Source organism: Gavia stellata, chromosome 15 (genome assembly GCF_030936135.1).
Source record: "Gavia stellata isolate bGavSte3 chromosome 15, bGavSte3.hap2, whole genome shotgun sequence".
Classification (NCBI taxonomy): Eukaryota; Metazoa; Chordata; class Aves; order Gaviiformes; family Gaviidae; genus Gavia; species Gavia stellata.
The window spans coordinates 7,651,354-7,670,018 of NC_082608.1; the positions used below are offsets into that span (position 1 = coordinate 7,651,354).

The 18,665-nt window shown below is 37.6% G+C and overlaps 1 protein-coding gene across 2 annotated transcripts in view; it reads right to left on the reverse strand.

Moving 5' to 3' along the window:
* Nucleotides 1-5,654: 5,654 nt before the first annotated feature.
* The window catches only part of TENT4B (terminal nucleotidyltransferase 4B), a 43,848-nt gene continuing 30,837 nt past the window's right edge, over nt 5,655-18,665 (reverse strand). Inside the window, exons 4-12 of one of the 2 annotated variants that reach the window (XM_059824820.1) lie at nt 17,328-17,448; nt 16,174-16,281; nt 12,703-12,831; nt 11,208-11,421; nt 10,219-10,345; nt 10,015-10,118; nt 8,047-8,234; nt 7,299-7,463; nt 5,655-5,972 (exon numbers count right to left, since the gene is read on the reverse strand). In XM_059824820.1, the coding sequence (XP_059680803.1) occupies nt 5,793-5,972; nt 7,299-7,463; nt 8,047-8,234; nt 10,015-10,118; nt 10,219-10,345; nt 11,208-11,421; nt 12,703-12,831; nt 16,174-16,281; nt 17,328-17,448 (1,336 nt within the window). In that variant the 3' untranslated portion in view covers nt 5,655-5,792. The remainder of the gene's footprint in view (nt 5,973-7,298; nt 7,464-8,046; nt 8,235-10,014; nt 10,119-10,218; nt 10,346-11,207; nt 11,422-12,702; nt 12,832-16,173; nt 16,282-17,327; nt 17,449-18,665) is intronic. The other variant, XM_059824821.1, reaches the window with a different exon arrangement.

An 18,665-nucleotide genomic window follows, 5' to 3' on the forward strand; every position in this document is an offset into this window, starting at 1 on the left:
TGGGAAATTAGGACTTCATTATACAGAGGGATTTAAAAAAAAAAAAAAAAAAAAATCAGCCTAGCATCCGAACATTAGATTGTTGAAGGATTTGCACAGGAACTAGCTTCCAATATGCATGTATGAGGTCTAGGGGGACATATTCCTACTTCAGCCTGCTCAGTTAATGAGGTTTGTGGTTTTTTATTTTCCTTGACAAAGCAGCTGTAGCAGCAGGAAATATTCTTTCTAAAGCACTATCAATCTCCATGCCCTTCCTGCTTCACTATAGCCTGTTGGACAGGATTTGATAAATGCTATACTCACCACCAAATCTCTGGGCCACAAAAAACAAAGCGTGGACTCAGGGTTAAAAGAGGATTAGGAGACTCAATTCAGCAAATTTAAAATATCAAGCACCATCAAGGATTAAAGAGACATCTTTTGAAGGACTCCTAGCAGGAAAGAGCAGAACCAAGACATATCAGTATCAGTCTAGTTGCCAATAAACACCTTTGCAGCTATTTAAACCTGCTGCAGAACATCGAAACCTTCAACACACTTCGATGGTGGGCAGATTCACCGCTCGGGTCAATTTGTATCCAACAAGCAGTAGTGTCCAAGCAAACCGACTCACCAAAAGACTCGCAGCACCTCATTGTTCATGCACTGGAAGGTAGAAAGATGGCATTCCTCCAAATGGCTTGTATGTGCAGGATCTCCAAAATTTCTGCTTTGCCTTCCCTTACTTGTGCACATAAGTGATTTTCAGGATCCCATCAGCTTTCACCAATTAATTTACAGCAAACTAAAGATTCATGTTCCTTTTTTTCCCCCAAGCTTCACAGATATCCAAGTTCACCACTGGTTGCACTGCTATAGGAAGAGCAAATGGGAACAGGCCATTTTTCAGCTAGCTACTGCCAAGGGAGAGGCTTACTGAACCGTACCCCAACCAAGCCTACGGCCAAGGTGTCTAACAAAGGCACCACACTTCTCTCAGAAGTTTCTGGAGTCCACAAATCAATAAAATGGTCATGGTGGGGAAACTGCTAAATTTACTAAAAGTTAAAATCAAAGCTCTTCAAAATTAACTGATCTAAATTTTAATCTAAAATTAGACTAATTTGATCTAGCACTACCATACTATAACACACAGGTAACAGCCACTTTCTGTCTCTGTTATTCCTATTTCCTTTTCAAGTAGATACTCAACACAAACTTGGGGCTTGTAAAGACCCAATAAGGCCATCTGCGTTTTAATTCTTCTATTACTCAGGACACTGTTCATCAAGAAACTTGCAAAGGATTCTTGGTGTTGGTTAATTTCTCTGGGATCACCTCGAACATCCTAACAACCAACCTTTGAAGATTAGTTAATTAGGCTCAGAGCAAATTACTATGAGGAGGAGCCCTGTAACTTTGGCACAGAAAAAATCTACAACTGTGAGGTATTTTAGCACCACAAGAACTGCAAGGCTGGTTTCAACCTAAAGATGAAACCATTAATACGTATCTGTCAAAACTGCTGGTAAATGACTCATGGAAATATAGTCAAGACACACATTTAGGCCACTGCAACTGGAAAACATTTTTGAGGAAAACTTCTGGAAACACTACAAATTAGCTAGAATAAAGCTCTCAAATTCTGCACTTTCAAGACAAACACTGTTTCAAGACATGGTGAACTCAATTCGCAGAAAATTATTTTGCATTGTGAAGCAGAAGAATCAAGTTCTAGGACTCAGCAGAGTAAGTAATCACTACTTTTTGCACTTTAACAGTAGCTGGAATAATTAAATGTATTTTTTTTGTTACAGCCCCTAAATGGGTAAACATAGTCCCTTCTTGATTAATTACGTACTTTGTAATCTCCTATAGCTTTTACTCTTCAGGAAATAAAGCTGGAGTCACACATGAAGATTTAACACCTATCGTGAGTTTTAACAGCCATCAAGATGTCGAATGGCTGGCTGCTTTTATTTACATTTTCAAGATGAGACAATTTTCTAATCACTTGCTCACTTATGTTTAGGATGCACACATGATGACTCCAGATATAAAATGGAAAAGGTTCATTTTGAAAGTACATTAAAAAAGTTGTCACCAGCCATTGGACTAATTTTTTCCTAAAGATTAAGTTCTAGGAAAACAAGTTTATTATAAGCATTTAAAAACCTGAGCTGCAAATTCTGAAGAAGCTGCACAGAACATGGAGGTCACTAAACAGAATCACATCATGACTCATGAACAGGAAGATTTACTTACATTTCAGCTTCTTTTCTGCCACAAGGTAGAAGACGGACAATTAAAAAAAAAATTAATAGATAACACAGCTTTTAACTATAAACACCATTTGAACTATTCTTTAAAAAGTAAAAAAACCCCTTAACAAATCAATCTAATGTCAAACAGGAAGATATATAAACATTTCAGCTTATTCATTATTTCAGATGGTCTTTGGTAGACTGCCAGCAGCAAGACTACAAGAACTTCCAGTATGCGTACGTCTCCCTACTGATTTATGCAAGGAAGAAAGATGACCCAAGTTAAGACCACACGTTAGTAATATCAACCGTGTTTCAGAAACTACACCAAATACGGTTTCTAGCTGAAGGTAACTCAAATTAACTTTTGCATATTTCTACAACACCCTCCTCAGTGTGGCAGCTTTGAACAGCTGCTGTCCTGCAGCTGGAACACCACACCTAACCCAAGTGTGGTGGGCAAAGTAAACAGATCCTTGCACAAGTTTCCTATGTATGGTGCAGAGGAAAGTCAGAGAAAAATAACACGTTAAAAACCCTTTATCTGTGTATATTCTTCCACTTATTCTCAAGCATACAGACTCTGCTGCAGCTCTCCTGCAAGGAAAAGCGGCAGACCAGGCCCACCTGAACGAAACAAACTTCCTAATTCCAGGCAGAAGAGCCCAGCACTCAGCTGGGGAAGCACCCAGACACTACAAAAATGTTACAAAGTGCCTTGAGTGGTCTGCTCTTCCCACAGTACTGTGAAGGAAAAAAGAGGGTAAGTGTCAAGAATGGTGATAAACTGCAGTAGTTAGATTAAACATTTATTTTTCATATATTCACAAAATCTTCACAAAAGTATTGAAACTCAAAAAGGAATTAGACTTGAGTCAAATACAGAGATGAAATGTACAAGACAAATGAGCAGGCAAACTAAAAGGTCTTGAAAGTATTTTACTTCAGATTGAAAAACGAACAGTTCAACTGTTCTGTTTAAATAAAGATTTGCAAGATATACAGTATTTTATGAATACAATGCTGGTCATTTGAGGCAATGTAAAATACCTCAATTTTTCCTTCATGCTTTTTTTTTTTTTCTTTTTTTTCTTTTTTTTTTCTTTTAGAAAGATACTGTTTACCAAAAAGAAACTTGAGCAGTCCAGGAAAAGCTATTTTCCATTAAATTTATGAAAACCATAAATTGAGGCAAACCTAAGATTCCCAATGGAATCAAGATTATCTTCCCGCTACCACCACCTTAAAATTATCACATGCTTATTGGAACACTAATATCTGCACCCTAAGAGTACATTTGCTTTCAACGATGAGGGTGATTCTTTTAAAAACACTTCAGTGTGGTAAATGCGATACAGATCTTTGCAAGTATTAAGTTTTGGAACAGTTTTGCTAATAGCAGCTAACAATACTGGATTAATATAATTTATAAATAATTGTTCCCTAAGCGGTGAACATAAGTCTACACATTCACAATAATCTAAAACAAAATAAATACTGTGATTATGCATAATGTGGTACAACTTTTACTAGTTTCTATGAACAAAAGCTCAACATCTGGTTGATAAAATTATCTGATCAAATTAAAATATGAATCTAAAAATTTAAAAAAAACATTGTCAAATTAACATCACTTAAGCTTAGTGTTTGAGTAAATGTTATGAATTTCCATATTTTTGGAATATATATATTTTCCTTTTTGAAGTAAAACACTTTAACACATTGAAAATGTTTATTAATTTAAATGATGACATCAGTTCTGGTCTTATTTTAGCATTATTTTACTTTAAAACTCATTGCACTTATTAGTGCCCATTAAAGGTCAGGTTGGTCTGTAGTATTCTGTAAATGTATACAAAAAAAAAAGGTTTCTAAAAGCTAATAGTACTTTTTATAAAAGCATCATCTCCAGAACAGCTGCATTAAATACAGCCACATATGCCGAGCAGACTTTCCTCTTTAAAGAATTATGTGAAAGTAAATGCCACTTAACTTTCTACCACTGAAGTGTCCCAACTCCTGTTCCAAGCTATGCCTGTGAGTGTAATTACACATTTAATTTGCATTCATGGCATCAAAGTTACTGCAACCTAGACTTGTAATGCGACTGAACCAGACAAATGCAGAGTTTAAATTAAATGGTAACTAGGTCAATGAAGAAATACTATGATATATGAAAGGTTTGGGTCTTTAAGGCAATACAAAATATATTTAATTATTTGAAGTTGTTTTGGTTGTTTTTTTTTTAAATAATTAAGTGTAAATATAAAAATGCCTAAGAGGGGAGTGAGAAAAAAATACTTCAATTGTAAAATTTACTTAAAGCTTCAACAGTTATCATCTCCTACAGGAGTTAGCAAAAATATAAAAGACAAAAAAACCCAGACCTGGAAGTGGGAGGGAAGGCACAAACAAAGAGGCATAGGATTAAAGCAGCCCAGGAATGCAAACGTCTGTAACAAACTGAGTTTTGTTGTTTGCTTTTTTAAAACTGAAAAAAAAGGAAGAAAACAATCACCACCAACAACCAAACAAAAAAATCTGCAAGTGGCTTTATATTTCTTTAAAAAAAAAAAAAGGATAGGGTTGGGGAGAGACCACTAAGGGGCGGAAGAGAAGGATGCAACTATAAAACCCCATTGCCTGAAATGATGGCACTCTAGAAAACAAGGTGAAGGTAACTTCTCTGAGATTACAAGCTCAGTGTCTACACAAAGTACATCTACACTTACACAAATGAAAAACTTCATTTGCCACCATAAACCTTTCTTTCAGAGGAACAGCTTTTGCAGATCAAATGTTCTATTAAATCTTTTAAATGCCAAGAAAAGAAATTCTGAGCAATGTAACTAGTAATGTCTCTTTATATGGATGTTAAGATGACAATTCAGATTATTTTCCAAACTAATCCTGAGAAAAATTTATGTTTACAATTTAAACGGTAATGTTATGTAAAAAGTATTAACAAATCCACTATTACAAATGTCAGTTTTCCTATATGGTCATCTATATATACACAATAAAATGGTAAGTATATGCAAAAATAATAAAAAAAATCATGCACAAATTACTTTCACCTTTAAAGGCTGGGTTTCCCTCAAAATACAATTTTTTGGTTTTTTTTTTTTTTCCTATTTTTTTGTTTTATTTGTTTGTTACCACCCCCTAGACACACTGAGTACTACCTCTACAGGTCAGCATGAGCTGATGGGAAATACATTTATTTTACATTCAAGCTTTTATATCCTAAATGACCCTGTTGTAGCATATGACTTATCAAATGAGCAGCCTTTTTCCTCTTTTTTTTTATTTTTTCTTTTAAAATTTTTTTCTTTTTTTTTTTTTTTTTTTTTTTTTTTTTTTTTTTTTTTTTTTTGCAGTGATCAATCTTCATGATCCGTTCCGTGGCGAGCTGGGAAAAAAAAATGCAGTTGCTAATCAATGTCTGAACAGTCTGAAGCTCCGGAAGAGATCCAAGGAGTCACTATCAAACTATCCCATAGCATGAGATCATTGCACACAGAAGAACAGTCATAAAATAGGCAACTATCTACAAAGGTCTGAAAGGGCCGCATCCCTCTTGTGTTTCCTCTTTTTGCCGTGGAAAAACTGATGGTGTGATTTGCTGCCTTGATGTTGTTTGTTTGTGACTGAGGTACCGTGGCTCGAGTTTGTTGGACCTTGGAAGCCTTTGTTAGAAGAGCGAAATAACCGTGCAGATCCATGCTGTAAAGGAAAGAGAACATGGTAAATCAGTGCTAAAAAGAAAAAGGCGTGGCAATTACACAACCCTACTTCCGGATAATGAGGACATTAAGTCATGAAAGTGTCACAGTTGAAAAAATTGATATGGCAAAAGAAGCTAGGCTATTGCTTAGACAGCAGCACAGCACCACGAATCTTTCACTTTGGTGGTTGCAAACAAATGTTCATCTCTAGACCCAAAACCATGCAGGTCAAGAGAGAAGAGCAGAGCACTCTGAATTTTGAAGAGGATAGAACTGTTCTATCGGTCCCATTTCACAACCAGCAAAAAAGTGTTTTACAGAAACAGAAGTCCATACTCCAAGACAACAGATGAAGATTGCTCAAATTTCATCTTCTGTGCAAAATAAAGACAACATCCTTTTACGACCAGGACTAATTTTACACCACATCTTTTAGCAGATGTAGAGTATCTCAGATCGTGCATCACATTCTAGCACCAGAATTAGCTCTGTGCAATAACACAAACACACATTCATGGTATATCCAAGGCCTAGTTTGTAAACTGTCTTGTTACTAGCTAGAGACAGCTTGTCAGTGAGTAGGAAGCAAGTCTTCAGAATTACTTTTCAGGAATAACATTCCAGGAGATTCCAGACTATTTTTCATGCATTAAAGAAGTCCTAAATTCTGAAAAAGTATAAAAATTTAAACTGCCTATATCCAAAGTATATTGCATATAGAGGCATATAATATTTCCAGATTACTGAGTTCTCATAGAAGCATTCCTCAACACGAGAAATCCCCTAAATGCATAAGCTCTGGTATGTCTCATCGTAAAGATACTTGTCTTTAGTGGGAAATGACAGAGAATTTCATGTATCGGCAAGGAATCTTCTTCTCCCTTAATGAAAGACAGTTCAACAAGTATCAACAGCTAACAGAGCAGCCACAGTTTTAAACATAGATTTTTGCTAACTGTTTTTCACTAAGTGTAGGAAAGTCTCATTAGTTCTCAAATTCTGCAGTAAAGCCTGGACTGACGTGATTTTTGCAAAAAGGAAATGGATGCAACACAGCCGTATACTTCTGGCAAGTCTACACTTCCCAAAATAAAGTCCATGCAATTTCATCTGGTTTAAGGCTGGGAAAGCCACTGTTGCAAACTCATCTGTGTAAGCTAAACAGAGAACCAGGTGATTTTAGATACAATCAGTGCACAAAGCTTTTTAGTGGGGCAAAGGGGAGGTGAAAAACAGTTTCCTTCCAGAACAAGCTACCCTTCCACGGAGGATGTGTAATATTCAAATACTCTATACAGTTGTTGTTTCCAAACATTTCACAAACCTGAGATTTGTTCGTGTTGCTGGATGCATTGGCTGTTTGGCTATTTTGTGTTTTCCCACTTGACTGGGAGGATTCCAGTGACACTTCTTGTGACCCCACTCTGTTTGTGGTAGACTGACGACAACTCAATTGTTTAGAGGTTTTGCAAGGTGTTCCATCAGAATCCTTCAGAAAGATGTAAAGTATTAGTGAGTTTTTCTGAAGAATAAGTGGGGTTTTCTACAAGTGCATTTTCCCTTAAAGATAAAGCTAGCAGTGGACAAAACTTAAAACATGTTTATTTCATTAGATATTAAAATTCTTTCAATCCAGAATTCTTACTGAGTAAAATGGACAGATTTAAAAATGTATTGATGCATGACAATTCTGATTTTGGGATTTGCCTTTTATTTTTTAAGTAGAATTCCCAAACAGATGGGTTGTTTTTTTTAAGGCTTGCTTTTTTTTTTTAAAGCATATGGCTTAGGACTACCAGTCTTTTTTTTTTAAATACAGTTTTCCCAGAGAAGAGAGGACTATGTAACTTTGAATCTACTGTATTCACTTTCTACATGTGTTGTGTCAAAAACACACTGCAACTTACATGTGTAGAAATTGCGTAAAAGGTAACATCTCAGGCAAGTTAGGATTCTGGATGAAGTAACTAATTAGGATTCCGAGCTTTCAAAATATATTCTGTGGCAATACAAATCAGGGAAAAAACCCAAAGATACTGAAAAAACAAAATCAGAAAACATCCAGTACTTACTACATCACTAGAGCTGGACAGTGTAGATGATGATGATGATAAAGGACCTGATGAAGAATTTGAAGAATGTTTACTAAGTGTTTCTGAAGTTTTATTTCTAGGTTTTCCCAGTGCTTCATTCTCTTCAGCAAGATTATTGTTGCATTTGTCTAGCTGCTGAGTATCTACTATTAAGGTTACTCCATTACCTATTAAAAACAAAACAGAAGCATCACCACACATTGACTGCTAAAATATGTTGCCCCCCCCGTCCCTTTGGTTTTTTTTAATATACCCACTCAGGTATGCTGTATCTATTATATACAGCAGGACATGTACAAACACCTGCACATGTACATACTTTTAATACATGCAGGCATATGTGTGCATGTGTTTGTGTGTATGCACTGCATTCAGCAAGCCAACACCCCACAGAGCGTGCGGTCATTTCCTGACAAGATCCGTTAGCGTACAGGATGAAAACCACCAAGCATTACCCACAGCTCAAGATGGAAATTAGTGAGATAAGACACTGAGGAAGGTAGTAACAAAGTTCAGATGTGCTGCTTAGTAAGACTGTTTTCGTTACACACTTCAACAGCACTCAAATACATATGTTTAAATTCTGTTCCTATATGCCCAATACTCAGCAACTCCCATTTTTCTTCTGCTGGAGCTGCTAGGGTCATAGGGACTCCAAGTAATGTTGTTGCTTCGTATGATACCCCACACTGAAAATATGAGATACAAACTCTTGTATCTCACCAACTTCTACCTTAATAAAAAAAAAAAAAGAATCTGAACTTAAATCTAAACTAAATCTACAAGACGACCACCCTAACTGTCACCATTATCTTCCTTATACAGGGTTATTTTTATTTTTTTAATTAATGTTTTATCTCACATAAGACACCAGGAGTTACCTCTGATTTACATAATACACATTTGCTGCTCCACTAGCTGTATTTCTATATAGAGTTTAATACATACATCACATTAGGTAGCTCAGTATTACTCTGGAGCTTGCGGGACTGAACCGTGGTTGCCTGCTGTTAGCAGAGGGTATGGCCATGCCACAAGGGCCTACGGATTGATAAAACATGAATGGCCCAGAAGCACATTCAGTTTACAAGGACAGCGAGGGAAATCACTAACAAAAGCTCTAAAAACAAATAAACAAAATCCTAACCTAGCCTGAAGACTAGGTAGTTGCATCATCTTCTCTGATTAATCCCTAACAAGAGAAGTCTTCTAGTAGGCAACATTCTAAAATTAATTGGAGAGTATTAAAATTAATTAATTTCAGAACTTCCAGCCAGTTGATACACCTACACCAAAAGAAGGTGGCAACCAGCTGGTGAAGTTGGAAGATGGGCAATGAAAATAAAGATGATTTCAAAGGACATTTTCAGCAAGTTATCTGGCTAAATTTGGTGTGTTTCCACTTGTTAGTAACAACAACTATGATTGCTATTTCAGGATTTCTTTGTTTAAAAGACTTATTCCACATACATGGTCAATCCTGGTTTAAATATTGCTTCTGTACACATACAGTACATTAAACTTTAAAATGAAAAATAAAAGAACAACAGAGGGTAAGGATTTAGATTTAAACTAGCATTCCCAGTAATCCTTTAAAACCTTGTCCACATTTAAAGGACAAAGGAAATGTGACAGTAACCACACATGTAATTTAAATTGGAAGTTTTTCAAAAGTCTCCTTTTGCAAGCCAGCACGCTTTACAGACCTCTATGCTGACCAAATCTATTGCAGTAGAATAAAGATGTGGTATGGCCTTTTTACTCTTCTACAAATCTAAATTTTCTGGATGAGAACACAGGAAAAAGTCCATCACCACTGAGCAAAGAAGTAAATTCCTATCAAGATGCATACGTTGCTTTATGTGAGGCAAAAGCAACCACAAAAATCTGTATGATCAAAATATGCAGGAAGTTTCCCACTATCAGCCACGCTTAGTCGAAACTTACCATTACACGAAGACTCTGTCCTGCTTTGCATTCCCCACTGCTTTGATATCCAGTCTCTGTATGTGGCCACTTCTTGTGTTACTCTGATTATTCTACCTAATATACTGTAAACCAGGAAAAAACCAAAACCGTCACCACAATTAATTTTTAGACACACAAAAATATAAGCAATTGATGTCTGAGATTTAGACTTATAAAATTTACCTTTCCGTTTCGTTGTTAGGATAATATTTAGCTATTGGGGAAACTGCGTGGCTCAAAACAACATAGGCATAATCAAAAGCCTGTTTCACTTGCATGGCACCGTATGAACTCCTCCCAACATCATTACCTTAAAATAAGAATATAATTAAGTAAATAAATAAGATTGAAAGCGTGGTTATCTCCTTTCAGACAGGAGACAGTAATATTTTTTTAAAAATTGCCCTGAAGTCCCAATTCACTGCAGTTACCTCTTGTAGAATAGGATTAGTGAAGCACAAATATTTGAAAGAGCTTAAAAGACCTATAGATATTTACAGGTACAGAAGTCCAAAATGGCAATTGTCTGTGTAAAAGTGCAATACGTGAAGAAAAAAAACCCAGAAATCCTGTACTGCATATATTACACATATAACAGTACTGTCCTGGATGACATTTTTCTAGATCAGAAACATGTTGACTCACCATTTCAGAAGCCACCCATTCAAGTCAAAAATCAACCTTAACATAAAGGTAACAGTACAGAGTGAAACCACTATGTGTTTATGTGACTTCACAGCATCGAACAGGAGAGAGTGCGTAAGAGTATACGTACATTGTCAAGTGCAGCTGTGACACAGGCAAGCACAAGCTTGAAAGGGACCACGCGTACATACAGGTACATCCAAGCCCACACTCAGGCCCACGCTGCTGTAGCTTTACTGCTGCTACCACAGAGCACGAGACAGGTGTTTGGGGTGCGCTCTCATACCCTATTTCCTGACTGCAGAACAGGCGTGCTCTTGGGTGACGCAGTAACTTTCGCTAGGAACATGTCTTAAAGAAAATCACTGTGTTGTGAGTGCATCTTGTGTTCATAGATATGAATGAGGTGTTTCCATTTGGGTTTTGGTGGTCATTCTATGCTATTCTTTGATTTAACTCCTTGGGATTAAGCATTCCTCTAACTTTTTTTCTTAGTCAATATGTTATATCTTGGTTTATGAGGATACCTGGCTGTAACGGATCTTCAATATACAGCATTGATGGTCTGTAGCCATCCAGCATGCTTTTTTGCACTTCGTCCTTGGCAACATAAGAGCCACCGTCTTTTATTCGGATTCCAGTCTTCAGATAATTGAAGTGACGTCCATATAATTCAAAAAACTCTATTAAAAGAACACCATAGTTGGCATTGGGCATACAGGCATCTTCCCTGGGATGCAGCTATTAAGAAGAGAGAAAAAAAATCATTTTCTTAAGACTTCAAGTTTCAAGTGCCTTTAAGTGCCTTTTCTTTTTCACAGCAAACATGTCTAAATACAATAACAACTAATAATAAAATGTAATATATAAAGCAAACATGTCTAAATATAGTATTTTTCCTTGAAAAAGTAGTTTTGCGTCTTTAAAGCAAGATGCTATCAAAACTTTTATAAACTAGTTACCTCTTAAAAATAAGGTTGGCAAGTATTAATGGTTTTGTATTGGAACTTTCAGTTTAAAAGTGAACTTCCAGCACTAATGGCAGGGTTCTTGTAAAAAAGCAAAGATATTTGCACTTCATAAAGCTGAGTTTGCAATACAAATACAGGCTTTTAATGTACACAGCTATATAAATGATCCCCTCTACTGTTAAGTATGCAGCCTGAGAGATTATCAACCAGTTTCTAATTGTAACAGATACAAAACTTGACTTCTTTTTTTGCAGGAGCAAATGGAAATGCTATTAGTCAATATAAGAAAAAATTGGGGTTGGGAGTAATTATGGTTTCTTTCAAAAAGATAGGCCTGTTGCCTTCATTTCTTTTATGCTCAGCAGGCAACTGCAATAGCACTCAGCAAACACCGAGCTCCAGTTGGAGGCTCAGGTTTAAAAGTAACCACAATGTGGAAAAGTACAGACATACACATACACACACACACACAGAGTTATACAATAACATTTAGTACATGAAAAAGAACAAAGTTCATAAAGCCAGAACTCGGCTGCTTCGTATTTCTACAATATTTTTCTCCCCCAGGCACAACAATATAGATTTACCTCATGCATTTTGTTCTCTTAGATTTAAGAGAAAGTTGTAAAACACATTTATTTGGTACCCGCTTAAAAACTTAGACAAACAAGAAAATTCCGTTGCATTCATCAAAGCACATACAGGGTGTACGACCTGGAAAACAAGTGTTATAAAGGACAGCTGCATCTAATGCTAACCTATGTAGCTTGTTCCAAATAAGTTACACAATAGTTAAGTTATTTTACCGTGAACGACACATGTGCCTGGTATCGATCGATACACCAACAGATGTTCCAAACATCTCTAATATCAAAAGTACCAGTATGGGAGAAAGAACAGAAGACAGGTGGGATGTGTCTATTTTTAAATGAAAAGGCGGTGCAAAACCACACAGGGTAGCTTAAATGATTAAATTTAAGGATTGATTAAATTCCTTCTTAATGTAATGTCCTTTTGCACCAGTGGCATCAATAGATTTCATTAAGCTTACCTGAAGGAAACTGACAGCCATTAAAAAAAGACTATAAGAACCGATTCCACCTGTAAATACTTCATTAAGGTCCCTCTGCAACAGGAACTGTTTCAATACTAAAACTAGATATGGTAATACAGGATATTTCTGAAAGAGAAAAACAAAGGTGTTCGGATACTGTGATGCATATATACAATTGATGCTAAGAAAGCATACTGAAGCTATCTGTTATATTAAGTCTCAAAGCTAAGTATAATTCTAAATTATTATTTTTAGGAACAGGGGAGAAGCCAAGTGCTCTGCCTGTGATCAAGACAGTTATTTTACCTCTTCAACTCCAGTGGCAGATATTAACCATAGAAAAAAGTTATTACCTCATAAAATCAGAATGATTTTGTTTGAATATAAATACACTTGCTTTTCTCATACAAGTGAAAAGGAAAGCAAATAAAGAACTACAGAGATACCCATGTCTGTAAGAAAACCTTCCTGCTACAATCAAGGTGATATCCTGAAGTGGACCGAGACTTCTGTCCTGCAAGTACTTCAGATGCCCAGAGTTCAAAATGGTCCTTGAAAACTACTACACCCAGAAAACATTTTCAAAGGAGCCAAATACTTACCTTTGGGAAACTGGTCCTTCAATAGGTTTGTCCGCACGGATTCCCTTAGAGGTGTGCATACGCTGCACATGCGGAGAACACGGACCTTTTGGACCGCAGTGGAGGTTGGGTACACCCCCTCTGTACACCCTCTCCCAGGGGAGGGGCAAAAGAGGCTTGGTAATATCACTCCTTTTATAAACACAGAGCTAAAAAGTTCCTTAGTGTCAAAGAAGAGATGTGGATCATGGTATCTGTGATCACAAAGATTAAAGGGAGAAGAAGAATTTTTCCTAGAACTTCTCTGCACGACTCTTACGGTCAGTATTGGGAGCCCTATTTAACTGAAGATCCCAAGATCAGCTTTTTGGACTATTAAGAACTTACAGTCACAAGCTGAAGTGCTGAATATCAGTATATACCAAAATTGAAAGACAGGATTTTTCTCAGGAAACTGCAAACACTTAATTAAGGCTTCAGCGGCCTCAGACATCCTAAATAAACTGTATAAAGAGAAGTAGGCATTTCCAAGGGTAACACTGAACATGACACCTCAGTTAGGTATTCAAAGTTATGTGGGACAAAATAAGACCCGAGAATGCCCTGCAAGTGTTTATAATATAGACAGATCCTCAAGAACACCAATGAAGTCACTTGGCAAGTACAGATCAAGTTTTCTCCAAGTTAAACAAATGACCCTCCACTGTAGCATAGCCGTTACCTGCCGTGTGTCAGGGCCGAGTGCCACCTCTCCCCCGCCACACCAGGCTCAGCCGCCCGTGCTCAAGGCCAGCTCCGGTACAGCATAGCTGCACGGCCTTGGCTTGGGCTGCTGGGAAAACAGCCGTGTGGGAAAGCGCCGCGTGGGAAGCCTTGTTGCAAGTCCCCCCGCTTCACCTGAGAGCTGCTTTTCATCTCCGCTGTTCCCCTTGGTGTCTGCCTGAGCCATGCTGCTGCGCACTGATGCTGAACCTGACCCTAACCCTGACCCTAACCACTGACTTGGCATCCTCAGCCTCGACCTCTTCACTGGGGACCCAGCTGCCAGCCACTGGCCAGACCGTGAGCTGACCCCAACTACTGTAACCAGACCCGCTCTGCTCTTCAAGCTGGGGTACTGCGCGGCTGCAGCCCAGCGGGCACGGCCGTGCCTCCTCCCTCTCCCCGGGAGCACAGCCTGCTCTCGCCATGCCCTGACCCAAAGCCAAAGCAGCCTCTCCAAAGCGTTATAAATAACCTGGGCAACAGGAACAGGCTAACACTTTTTTCTTTTTTTAAGCGCACAAAAATGCCTTCAGGCTCTCAAGAGAGGACTACCTCCCATCTTGAAATTAAGAAGTACATAGGCAATTTTAGGCAAGCATGCAGGGCTTTATGGACGTACCTAAAAATAAATTTATATGTGAAGTGTAACAGAAATACAGCCCGTGTTGTGGCAGAAAACCAAATATGGACTGCCTGTCCACCACAAGGCAATTACGGACTGCCTGTCCACCACAAGGCAATGCAACAATGCACAAGATGTAAAAACTGAAGTTAGCTACCAAATTCCAGATAGGTGTCTTACGACAGAGAATCTGGGCATCTTCCTTCCCCAAAAAGGAGCTACACAGCACAAAACTATCGGTCTTGATTTAGTAGCACACAGCTGGCCAACACAATTGACTTCTGTTCATCAGATAGAGGCTGAGAGAAGAAAGGTCTCTGGACCCACGCCACCCCCTTACTCTGAAGGCAGATAGACGCAAGAGGCCTCACCAGCACAAGGTTTAAGCAGAAGGTTTATAGAAGCACACAGGTGAGACTACGCAGGCAAGAACTCAAGACTATTCTACCGAAACTGAACTAAGGACAGAGATTTTCTCCTCTTCCTTCCACAGGTTAAAGAAATAGACACCGTAGAAGCAAACTGAGCTACTTTCAAACTTGTTACTAAACATAGGTAAAGGAACTGAAGATTAACAAGTTGAAGGCCATACATTTAACTCATCAGCAATTGAAGATCCCCCAAAATTTAGAAGACTTCTTACAACTCGATGGCATTATTAAAGCAGATGTATATAATTTTTAACCCTTATGATTGAAAGTGCTTGCTTTATTCAGATTTACGTAGTTTTCTGAAGGAGTTCTACTCATCTAGCTATCGAAATATTTTGATTTGTCCATTAGTTTGGTTAAAAAAACAAAGCAGTTAGTAGTAGCACAGTAATAACTAAGCACTTAAGTGAGACTGAACTGCACTTCATCTCCCTACACTGAACATAAAAATCCAAGAAAAATTTTCTACTGCTTTTATAAGACATTTACTATGTGTGGCCAATGCACTGAATAGGGGAAGGGAAGAAAAAGAAAAGGGTGTAATGACACTTCAAAACTTTAAATACAAAAGCTTGTTTATCCTACAAAATGATCCTACTTATTAAACAAAAATAACTGTAATGTATCTATGATAGAGGTATTAGTAAATCCCTGAACAATAATTTACTAAATTTAACTTATTCTACTTAATTAGCATTTGTACGCTGAAACAATATTCAATCTAGAACAAGATTATTCCTACTTTCTGCAGGAATGTGTGGTTATTACTAACGTTAAGTTCAAGGAACCACAGTTAGAAAAGCAGAACATGTAAGACAGGTATTAGTGCATTTTCCTTAGTCACTGTATCATTATAGCTTCTCCATACTTTCTTTGTACATTTCACTATCTTCATGCCTTTTAGACCAATATATCTAAAAGCTAAGAATGTCACACAATAGTATCAGACAGCAAAAAATAACTGAGAGTGAATGCATATCTCTAGTAAGGATGCAGTCAAAGTAAAACAGAAAATCAAATTAAGTCATCAAATATTCAGCTCTGTAGTTCTACTATAGTGTTGCCTAACCTTGATAAAATCTTTGATGAGCTGGGCTGCTTTAACCCCATTCTGTACATTAAAGCTTATATCAACTTTTACTTCAGTGAAGGAATCTGTCAGTTTAATAATAGGTACCTGCAAAAGAAAGACAGATTAAGTCAAAACAGATTTCCAAGACACATCTGGTTTCATTCATACTTAAACGCACCAGTAAAACTGAAACGTTTTATGAATTTGTAGAGAGGAGGTAGACAGAGAAAACAGGACTCCTGTCTATTTATGAACTCACTCTCCGTGCCAATCTGTTTACATAAACTTTGCTTTTCTAACTCATAAATGCTATTTTCAATTTACTACCCTGTTCAACAGAGCTTAACACTTCATCTTCAAAGTGATTAATTTTAAATTGGTTTTAGTCAGTTCCTGGTGCAGAAGCATAGTTCTAATGGGAAAAACAAACACCAGAGGGAGACAAATGCTTAAGAAATAAAGATAAATGGTAATAGACAGATACTCTTAAGATAAGACACACTCATGTCATTGTGTGTCATTGACTCCTCATCAAAATTATCTTCAAACAAGAAGCACAAGATATTGAGAGCACTCTGACATCTCTCCACCTGAGTGGTTTCCAAATTACCTCTCTCTAATAATAGTCATCAGTCAGACACCTGCTTAAACTCCAGCACTCTTACATACTCTTACAATTACCAAAAGGTAGGAAGTTATAATGGAATTAATCCTACCCTGCACAAGACATACCATTACATATTTATACTAGGCTGTGCTTACTACTTCTATGTGAAAATGTACTATGTCTGCTTGCTGGCAATAAGAAAAAATAAATCATTTACTTATGTACCAACTCAGTCCAGAAATTCACAAGTCTAATCACCTTAATTCACCACAATAACTAGTATAACCCCACTTAAAAGAAAGTGCGTTGTGCAGTATGGAAAATACGACAATTTTCCCCAAGAGATGAAATGCTTCTGTTGGAGCACTGTCAATTATTTTGTCAGTAATAAGACCCATACTAAATAAAAAGGTTCTATTGGTTTTACTTCAAATTTACATATAAAATAGTTTCTGTTTATGAAAATTCGTCCTTTTAACCAAGATCTTTCTTCGATCAGAAATTTAGCTTAGAACAAGGAAATACCCTCTTCCCCCAAACTTACAGTTGCTTTATCTAAAACCTTTACTGAGTTTTCATCTGCTACATTGTGCTTTCTAAGAGCTTCTTCCAGGGTCCAAAGAGGTAATGTCTCCCATTTTCCAAACACAACTAAATCAATATCACTGAAATGGAAAGAAAAAATAGATTTATTCAAATTAAAAGACCAATATGCTTGAAAGAGAAACAACTGACATCCACACATAACTAGAATAAAGCTGACAGAATGTAGCTTAACCAAATAATTTATTCTTAATTTCTCAGGAAAGGGGCGGGGATGAACTCTTACACTTGGGGAAATATGGAACATTCCAGGTTATGAAGGGGAGGGGACAGATACATGTACAAATCAATTGGGTTGCAAAGCCAGAAATTAGTCTCCTCAGGCCACACTGTCAGCGGAGAGGGATCAGTTCTCCAGAGGGATGCAGAGCAAGAAATTAACTTGTGAATCACCACCTTTGGGCTGTATTAATCCGCAAGGCCGATTTAGCAGCTTGTCACTGAAAGGGAAAGTCCTATTCCCCATCCTCTACTCCCAGGCGCATGGCCCTCTCCCCTCCTTTACTCTAGGTCTGGTATTTGTCTAAACCACAGCAAATCAACTCAACATATTAATGGGCCTGGCAGAAACCAACCCTCCCCCCCTTTAAAAAAAAAAAAAAACCAAAACACTCTGGGGTAATTTCCTGCTTCTTTGCAACTCAAAGTTGGTTTTCTGGGTGATCAGAGCACCAGTGGGCACATGGTAAGCAGCTGGCCTGTAGTGCCAAGAACAGGGAGCAGGGAAGGAGAAAGGAAAATGTGGCAACTTTGACCTCAGGAAGCAACAAGCTGTTAAATAAGATCAAACCATCTAATTAACTTCATTCCTTAACTTAGCTCCTTGAAGAGGTGTCTCCATCCCGCTACACTTCCTCCCTATGTACGTACACGTTCCCTTGACTACATAGGGAGCTGACACCCTAATTGAACGCCTAAACTCAAATTCAAAAGGTGACTGGTGTCCAAACTGAAGACAGTGAAGGCTACTGTGACATCCTGAGCTTCTTCCTCTTTGGTCCCCAACTTCTTCTTTGATTTCCCCTGCTTGGTTGGGAACACAAAGGAGGCAAGCGTATAACCTTCTAGTTCTAGTAGGAGGCCACTTCAGTAATATGGAAAACCGCGTAACAGAAAACACCAAAAAATTTAGGAATACCTTTTTTCCCCACATAAATTCTACAGGTCTGCTGATTCACAAACAACACTGCTGGAACAATCTCAAAGAAACTACATCTGAGTTAGATGAATTATCTCTTGCCAACAAGCAGTGTCGGCAGCAGGCAAGTTCAGCAGCAGT